Source organism: Mastomys coucha, unplaced genomic scaffold, assembly GCF_008632895.1.
Source record: "Mastomys coucha isolate ucsf_1 unplaced genomic scaffold, UCSF_Mcou_1 pScaffold3, whole genome shotgun sequence".
In the NCBI taxonomy this organism is placed as follows: Eukaryota; Metazoa; Chordata; class Mammalia; order Rodentia; family Muridae; genus Mastomys; species Mastomys coucha.
In genome coordinates, this window is record NW_022196909.1 from 42216527 (window position 1) to 42226107 (window position 9581).

The following is a 9581-nucleotide window of genomic DNA, read 5'->3' on the forward strand; positions in this document are numbered from 1 at the left end:
CAGGTGGGTCCTGAAAGAATGGGCGTGTGGCTCCGAACAGACCAGGGAGCATGCAGTAGGTCCCACATGAACACGGGTGGATGGCTAACGTGACGTCACATTCAGGACCCACACTGGACCAGGCTCGGCAGGTCCCCAAGGCAGGGTCAGGTGCTACTGCTGCTGCTCATCCCTTACCTTTCATACGACTGCAAGCAGAGGCTGGGCCCTAATGGCCAGGGGCTGACGCCACACTTACAGAGCCAAGGCCAGGCTCTAGCAGGACACGGAAGAGCCATATCCAACTATCCTCTAGACTGAGTATGCCAGGACCCCAGGAACGCTATGCACTAGGTCCTGTTTCCTGGGGCCTAGGGATGCAAGCCCCACAGCCACTGGGGGGTCCATCGCAGCTAGGCTAGGGGGCAGTTCTGGGACTGACCACCAGCACAGAAGGGCAATTCCTACTGGGTAGAGGTGGGCACCCAACATGGTCCACCGCAGAGCACATGTTCTGCTAGTGTGTGTTTCAAGTGTTTATAAGGCCTTAAAACAGGCACCTTTAGCCGGATGCAAATGCAGTCCCTCATGCTCTTTGGAACATGTTCCTGTCACAATCACAGGTGTGGCCTTGTTGCACTGCCAGCCTCTATGTTTAAGCTCTGGAAAAAGAATGTGATAGGTCCTGGCATCTTATAAACTAAGGCTGCAGGAAGGAAGTGGCGACAGACAGGACAGGACCTGGCTCCGGCTGGCTCCCTGCTGGCAGCCAGGGTAACTCATGCTGTGACTTGCCTCTAGAGCTTGTTCCAGTAACTCCCTGCTCTGTGTGCAGGCTAGGCCTGGGAGCGGGACACTGATGAGCATGTCTTATGGGCTGCCTCAGCCCCCTGCTCTGTGTGCAGGCTAGGCTAGGCCTGGGAGCAGGACAGTGATGAGCATGTCCTACGGGCTGCCTCAGCCCTCTGCTCTGTGTACAGGCTAGGCCTGGGAGCGGGACAGTGATGAGCATGTCCTATGGGCTGCCTCAGCCCCGACTTCACAGTACTCTTCTAGACAAATCCCTAAAGAAGCTCAATCTCCTGGGGCTCTGTCACAGAAGGAAGTGGCTTACAGCAGGTCCCCTGCCCCGGAACCTAAGAAGGAAATGGGGCTCTGCTGCCCTCTGCTGACCACAGAAGACTGTCACTCATAGGAGGGGGAGCCCGCAAACAAATGCATATTCACTCACTCTGCTAAGCACAGAGAAGGTCAGGGTCTAAAAAGGTTCCACCAACCGGGCCCAGGAGCCTATCATGATGCCTGAGGAGACCATGGAGTGCATTCTGAGTTTCCTGGGGCCACATCACCCAGCCTAGGGCTCCTAATGACCTCTTTCCCCCACAACTCCCAGTGGCCTTTGCACCATGACCAAGAGCAACTGATGGGGGTTGTTCATATGCTTCTCACAGCCTTCACTCCAGGAGCGCCTAACCCACCCTGGCTCTTCTCCTCTGCAGGACTTGCCTCATCCTGCCCACGTCTCGGAGCTAGAGTCAAGATGAGAATCTGGAAATGGATTGGTTTGTTTTCTGCAGTTTTCTAGTGTGCGGGCACAGAGAACTGGAAGTGAAATTTGATTGTGAGCTTGTAGACTTTCTCCTCTGAACAGCACACTGTCATGTTTTAGCTTCCTGCCCAAGGTCAGTTAAGGCAGATGCCAGTCAGCACACTGTGACCATCTGCTAGGCAGTGTCATAAGCAGGCTCACTGCACCAGCTCACGCTGACTACACACCAGGTAACACACCATGTGCAGGGTGGGGGTGTGTGCCACAACTCCTGGTCCAAAAGAGCAGGCAGGGGAATCACAAACCACTTCACATAGGGGGTCAGAATCCCACAGGGAAGACCCTCTATCCCGTAGGACAAAGCTGAGTTTACTGGCCAGGCACAGGGGATCTCTAGACCAGCCTCACCCCTTTGCCCAGGGCGAGAGGTGAGGACACGTGAGTCACAAGCCCCGCAGCACAGTCACTTAGCCCAGCACCTCCCAGGCAGAGATCTTGCTTGCCACGTGAAGACAAGCTCAGGGGAGCAGGAAGGGCTGGCTCCCATGGCACCAACAGAAAGATAGAGCTGCCACCAGCAAAGCACTTACGGGGACAAAGGCCATGCCACCTCCCGGGGCTACAAGTCTGTTCATGGTAGGGCAGCCCGTGTGTACACGTGGTGGTCATGGCGATGTCTACTCTCCTTAGGGCCATTCCACTTACAGCCACCTCAGTTCCTGGGCCAGAAGTGTGGAGTTATTTCTGACTCGGTCCTGGGCAAGGATGAGACAAGGGGCAAGAGGCGTTGCAATGACACATACAGTAAAGCACCCACAGGCTGCCTGTACCTCTGAAACCAGCGGGTCACTGAGCAGACTACGGAAGCAGAAGCAGCCCTCAGTAAATGTGTATTGTCAGCATGGGCACAGCCCTATCAAGGCCCTAAGGCCTCAGACCCACAGAAACAGCGGTCTTCTTTTGGTCCAAGTACAGTGTCTGCCATTGATCGGTGAGTATAAAAACAACTAACTACACCTTCTGCCTCACACATGGCTGCAACGTGAGACTGCTGCCCTACTGGGCTAGCTATTCAGTGCTTGACACAAGCTAGACTCATCAGAAGAAAGAGCCAGCCTCAAATGAGAAAATGCCTCCATAAGATGAGGCTGTAGGCAACCCTGTACTTTCTTAATTAGTGGTCAATGGGGGAGGGCCCAGCCCATTGTGGGTTATTGCCATCCCTGGGCCGGTGGTCCTAGGATCTATAAGAAAGCAGGCGGAGCAAGTCATGGGGAGGGGCAAACCAGTAAGCAGCAGCCCTCCATGGCCGCTACATCAGCTCCTGCTTCTGGGTTCTTGCCCTGTGTGAGTTCCTGCCTGGCTTCCCTCAATGAACTGCAATATATAAGTCAAATAATAAACCCCTTCCTCCCGAGTTATTTTGGTCATGGTGTTTTGTCACGTCAATAGAAACCCTAAGACACCCGAGTTCCCAGATTGCCTGGGTATCCTCCATCAGAGCAAGCACAGCCCGCCAGAGCTACCCAACCTCAGCTCTCCTGTACGCGTGTCTGTCCTTTCTTCATTCCTGCATCGCCCCAGTCAGGTTTGCAGCACCAAGTCATGCACAATGCAGCCAAGAGTCTGAGTCATGGATTCTGCTCCCTACCTGAACACCCTGACACAAGTTAGGTGTCTCTCCACCTGCCTGGCTCAGAGACTAAGCTGGCCAGGAACACAAGTGGCCAGGACCAAGAACACACCGGGTGCTGGGCAACCAGAAGAATCATGTGGAGAGGGGTCTGCGATGCAGTCATGGGAGCTGGGGAGACAGACGCAGGCTTTGAATGTCTCAGCCAGGCCAAGTATGAATGGTCGAGTATGATAGAGGACTGAGGTTTTCCCACCACAAGCCCCTCGCTGCACGTGTGGCTAACCCGAAGGGTCTTCCAGGCACTGTTATGGCCAACAAGCTGCTGATCTTTTGTGCTACTGGGCAGAGAAGAGCCATGTCTACCCTACTTCCTTAGGACATCCTGAGAGGTCTAACAGTCACCTAAGTCTAGCCTAAAGTTAACTGAGGACAGATATGTGGGATTCAAGGTTAGAGTAACAACTGGAGACATGGCCAGTCAGAGGGGTCCCCAAGAAGGTAAGGGCTGATTAGGAGACAGGTGATACATACACCAGGGAGAGTCCCTGGATGTCTCAAGACCACCCCTAAGGGATCAAAGTTGGCTGTAGATTGGACTAGTCCTACATTCAGGATCATCTTCTCCTGCGACACCCTGTGCCCAAACACATGAATTGAGGCATCACGGGCATGGCTAACCAAGGCTACTCTCTGGCCAGAGCTACACATGGTCCAAGCTAAGGGACCCTCCCACATCCCCCAAACCCATCTCTGCCTTACACTAAAACTTCAGTTCCTATGACCCTGTCAAAGAAGCAGGCCATGAGAAATAATGCAACTACGGAAGCCAAAGGCCACTCTATGAAGGTTGTGAGAGATCAGATGTGATTTGTCCCTTATTTAAGGTTTTTTGCACATATATGGGTATATAGATTTTTTTTCCCCGAGACAGGGTTTTTCTGTATAGCCCTGGCTGTCCTGGAACTCACTCTGTAGACCAGGCTGGCCTCAAACTCAGAAATCCGCCTGCCTCTGCCTCCCAAGTGCTGGGATTAAAGGCATGCACCACCACCGCCTGGCAGGTATATAGATTTTTAAAACATCATTTTCTAAAGGATTCAACCAGGTACAGTCTTCAAGCTCTCTCTAGTTAACTGTTACGTTAACCCTTTTGAGGAAGCATTGCTATCAGGTGGGGGCAGGTCAGAGGGTGACAGGTGGCTGCAAGACCATCCAAACAGGGCTGGACAGAGTTGAGGGAGGCACCATCACGGTAAGGCCAAATTCTTCAGGTCCAGTTGGCAGTAAGAGGGCCCATAGCTCAGCTGAAACGTACAAGCATCTCCATGTCCTAAAGAAGGCTATGCGAACTCCTCTAGAGTCATCTACCCGGGTCATCTTGCTGAGCCCACCTCAGGAATAAGGAGCAAGGAATCAGTATTTGCTGAATGCCTCGACCTTTCTGGATATGGTAACCTCAGTCTCTATGAGGTAGGTCTGTGACCATTTTATACACACCAGGACTGACAGTTAAGAATGCCAACAGTGAGCTGGTGAGATGGCTCAGCGATTAAGAAGCACTGACTGCTCTTCCAGAGGTCTTGAGTTCAATTCCCAGCAACCACATGGTGGTTCACAGCCATCTGTAATGGGGTCTGATGCCCTCTTGTGGTGTGTCAGAAGACAGCGACAGTGTACTCACGTATATAAAATAAATCTTAAAAAGGAAGAAGGAGGAAGAGGAAGAGGAGGAGGAGGTGGTGGCCAATGGTAGTGCTGGGTGTGGTAGCAATGCCTTTAACCCCAGCACTTGGGAGGCAGAAGCAGGCGGATCTGTGAGTTCAAACCTAGCCTGGTCTACAGAGTGAATTCCAGGACAGCTAGGACTACATGAAGAGAACCAGTCTCAAAAAAAAGAAGGGAAGGAATGAAAGAAGGAAGGAAGGAAAGAAGGAAGGAAGGAAGGAAGGAAAGAAGGAAGGAAGGAAGGAAAGAAGGAAGGAAGGAAGGAGCGAGTGAGCCATTGGTAGCCAGGTGTAATAGTGCATGCCTTTAAAACCAGCACTTGGGAGGAAGAGGCAGGCTAGCCGGGTCTACAGAGCAAGTTCTAAGACAGGTAGGTCTACACAGAGAAACCCTGTCTTGGAAAAAAAAAAAAAGAGTTGGTCTGGTCCCAATACCTTCAGCAGCAGTTAGGACTGGCTTGACTAGCTGGTGGTCACAAGGCCTACCAGCTTTCTGCCACCTTGACAATACAGGCGCAGCATCAATCTTGTAGGTAAGTTTGTCTATCGGAAGCATGCCCAGGGATGCACTCTGAAGAATTTATGAATGGGATGCCGGGCAGTCCAGTACCTGCTTCCAAAGGACTCCATGTGTGAGCACCAAGGGCAGGCCCTGCACATGGAACTCCTCAGCACTATTCTTTCTACTTCAGTATTTTACTTTTTTTTTTGTAAAAGTAACACCTCTTTTTGTTTTGCTTTGAGGTAGAGTCTTTCTCCACAGTCTTGGTTTTTTCTAGAACTAGATGTGTAGTCCAGGCTGGCCTTGGATGTAGAGACTGGCCTGCCTCAGCCTCTCGAGTGCTCGGATTTAAGGTGCGCAACACATGTCTAGTGTCGTTTTTTTTTTAAAGCACAGGCTAGCCCGCAGGCAACAGTCAGGCTGCCCTCTCGACTCACCTCTCTTTAGGGACACCACACTCCTCTGGTCCAACTCCAGCCTCTGCACCAACGCGCTAGGGTCTATCTGTGTCCTGGCAAAGATGGCATTGTGAACGAATGTCCAGTCCTGCAGTCCCAACAGGAGAAGAAAGGGGACAACATCAAGTCGACCTTTGGTCAGAGTCACACAGCGAGAAGATGCCAAGGCAAAAGTCCCCTACTTCTCAGCCAGGGAGGCCCTGGGAGAGTGGCTGTGTCCCTGTTCCCAGATCAGGCCTTCCTATCCCAGCAGACTTGGGACAATCAGGGCAGCTTGGTCTCCCAGAAGTGGAGGAGAGCCCCGCTAGCACAGGGCCCCAGCACAGCCACCTTGCAAACATAGGCAGATCCAGGAGCAGCTGTGAGGTAAGGCTTGACTACTGCTTGCAACTGTGTGCATGAGCCCTCCCACAAGTGAGCAGAGGGGATCTTCTAAGTACTGGTCCTTGGGTATCACTGAGGAATAAAAAATAGGAATACCAACCATGTAGCCTTCCAGGCAAAGACACGGCTGGCCGAAGGGGCTTAAGAATAATCTCTGTTAACACAAGACTTAAGCCAAGTTACCAAATTAAAAGAAAAATGGGGAAAATAAGACATCCGTGGCTGCATAGCTACAGGAGGGCGTGGGAGGAGATGGGAGGAGCTCTGCAGTTTGGCCACAACAAAAAATAAAAGCTGGGCACAGTGGGCTACAGCCTGGGTACACGGAGAGTGACAAGCTGGCTGGGCTAGGGTGAAACCTTGTCTCAAAAGAATAACAAAACAATGAGATGAGATAAAATAAAAATAAATAAGATCCCAAAACCCAAAGCAACAAGCAAGCACCAGGGGCACAGGCACACGCCTTTAACCCCAGCGCTTGGGAGGCCGAGGTAGGCCGATCTCTTATGAGTGTGAGGCCTGCCCGGTCTATCTACAGAGTGAGTTCCAGAACAGTCAGAGCTACATAGAGAGACCCTGTCTCAAAAACACAGTAGAGAGGGCTGGAGAGATGGCTCAGCGGTTAAGAGCCACCGACTGCTCTTCCGAAGCTCCTGAGTGCAAATCCCAGCAACAACATAGTGGCTCACAACCATCCGTAATGAGATCTGATGCCCTCTTCTGGTGTGTCTGAAGACAGCTACAGTGTACTTACATATAATAAATAAACCTTAAAAAAAAAAAAGACACACTAGAGAGAGAGAGGAGACAGAGACAGCAACACAGAGACAGACAGACAGATAGACAGACAGACATGGGGAGATGGAGACACCCTGGCCTGAAGGACCCCTGTTCTGAAGACCCTGGCCATCCAGGTGCCCTGCTCTGTGGACAGACAGATGGACAGACAAACAGAGACAGAATGAATCTCAACTAGGGGCTAGAGAAATGGATGGTTCGTGGTTCAAAGTACTTGCTGCTCTTGCAAACGACCTATGTTTGGTTCCCAGCACACACATGGTGGCACACAACCATGCCTAACTCTAGTTTCAGGGGATCCACATCCTCTCTGGCCTCTCACAGTACCAGGCACACACTCACTATAAACACACATGTGCTCAAAACACATGCATAAAAGAAAAATCTCATCTGTGCCGGGCAGTGGTGGCACACACTTTTAATCCCAGCACTTGGAAGGCAGAAGCAGGTGGATTTCTGAGTTCCAGGCCAGCCTGGTCTACAGGATGAGTTCCAGGACAGCCAGGGCTACACAGAGAAACTCTGTCATAGTTAAAAAAAAAAAAAACAAACAAACAAACTCATCTGTCAAATGAAACTGTGTCAGCTTTATGGGTGTATAATATGTGGTATATATAATAATATAAGCATTTATAATACAGTAAATGCTTGAAAAATCATGCTTTAGCATTATTGGTGGGAAGCCACCAGTTCCATGGTCCAATAGCATCCCTTCTGCTGCTCCTGTGCAAATCAGAAAACACTGTGAGGCAGCTGAAGGAGGAGCACCAGGCAAAGAATGTAGCCTGTGTGGGGGTATAGGGTACAACCCTGACAACATCGTGCTGAGTGAAAGAACCCAATACAAGAGACCAATCTCCCTCCATTGACACGGACTGTCCAGAGCAGAAGCCTAAAGCAGATTTCTGGCTGCATGGGTGGACGGGGCTGTGGATGGGGGATGACTGTTATCGAGAACAACGCTTCTTTTTAGGTTACCTAACCTCAGACACGTCCTCTCCCTCTACTCAAAGCCCCGCGTGTGGATTTTAAAGAGCCTTTGCTGGCGCCCTGAGACCTTTCCAGAGCGTAGTGGGATGCTCTCCCTCAGCGATGGAGCGCTTCTGGAGCCTCACACCCCAACCAAGAAGACATGATGGCTAAAGGGGGGCCGGGTCAGGACCCTAACTAGAGTGACAGGAACACACAGAGAGGAGGCGACAACACTCTGGCCTGTAGGGCCCCTGCTCTATGGAGACCCCTCCTGCTCTACGGAGACCCCAGTGCTGTAGGGCTCCTGCTCCATGCAGACCCCAGCCCTGCAGGGATCCTGCTCTACGGAGACCCCAGCCCTGCAGGGATCCTGCTCTACGGAGACCCCAGTCATGCAGGTGACCTGCTCTATGGAGACCCCAGCCATGCAGGTGACCTGCTCTACGGAGACCCCAGCCCTGCAGGGCTCCTGCTCTATGGAGATCCCGCTCAGCGGAGACTTGGCCCTAACCCGCGCGCGCCCCACACCTCACCTTCGCCCCCGCTCCGCCCGCCGGGGCTTGTGGGAGAGCCGGCTCCAAGGCGGGGGGCACAGGGCCGGGTGCAGCCTCCCCGTCGGGCCTCACAGCCGCCCGGTGCACACGAGCCCGCAGCGCCCTCACTTTCCCCATCTTCGCAAGAGGTCTCCGCCTGCCAGCACCGCCGCCTCGCTCGTGGAAGCGCCTCCCGGAAGTGCTCCCCGCGGACCGGAAACAGAGCCGCGCCGGCGTCGCGCGGATCCCCGGAAGTGCCTCCCGTGGCGCGTGCGCAGTGCGGGTGCTCACGCCCGAGTTAGACGTGCGCCAATGTGGCGGCTAGAGTGCCTTTGCTCTTGCAAGGAGCCAGGGAAATAAAACGATAGAAGCCTCGGGTGCGTGTTACACCATGTTTCGATGGGGCGCGTCTGGGGTAAAGTAAGGAGATTGGTTCACGCCGGGTTTACTCGTGCGTGGCTCTACGTGTGCAGCATGGCGTTTCGTCCTCAAAACAGGTCCTGGAGTTTGACTTTGCAATTCCACTTAAATGGGAACAAGGGTGACTGAGCGGCCTCCGTCTCCCTGCACAGTCGGCTCCGTGCCCAACAGCCTCTGTGCGCGCAGTGCGGTTTTGCTTAAGGAATGCAAGGACGAAGGGTGATAAAGTGTTCTATCACAGCAACAAAAAGCAAACTAGAGCAGTGAGTGAGTGGCTGCGGGCCAAGCCGTGCAATTTAGTGTGAAGCTGAGACAAACTAGATCAAGTCCGTCGACTTGGAGAGATGTTTGAACCAGAATGGCTGAATTGAATCAGCCAGCCAGAGTTCAGAAAGAGCTAGAAAAGGAGAACTTATTCAGCAGTAAGCCTCGGAGACAATGGCATCGGGTGAATAAAAGTTACTTTCACAAGCCTGCTTTGAGATGACCTGGAAATGATGTCCATTGAACTCTTCACAACCTGGCTCATCCCTCCAGATCACCTGGCAGCCAGAGCCACCTTGAAAGCTAGCCTGGCTTCTTTTTTTTTTTTTTTTTTAAGATTTATTTATTGTTATATGTAAGTA

The 9581-nt window shown here is 52.3% G+C and overlaps 1 protein-coding gene across 2 annotated transcripts in view; it reads right to left on the reverse strand.

The window, feature by feature from the left end:
• Fam207a (family with sequence similarity 207 member A) overlaps positions 1 to 8768 on the reverse strand; it is a 28645-nt gene extending 19877 nt beyond the window's left edge. Inside the window, exons 1-2 of one of the 2 annotated variants that reach the window (XM_031347744.1) lie at positions 8536 to 8768; positions 5828 to 5936 (exon numbers count right to left, since the gene is read on the reverse strand). In XM_031347744.1, coding sequence (XP_031203604.1) covers positions 5828 to 5936; positions 8536 to 8673 — 247 coding nt within the window. In that variant the 5' untranslated portion in view covers positions 8674 to 8768. The remainder of the gene's footprint in view (positions 1 to 5827; positions 5937 to 8535) is intronic. The other variant, XM_031347743.1, reaches the window with a different exon arrangement.
• Between the last annotated feature and the right edge of the window lie 813 nt (positions 8769 to 9581).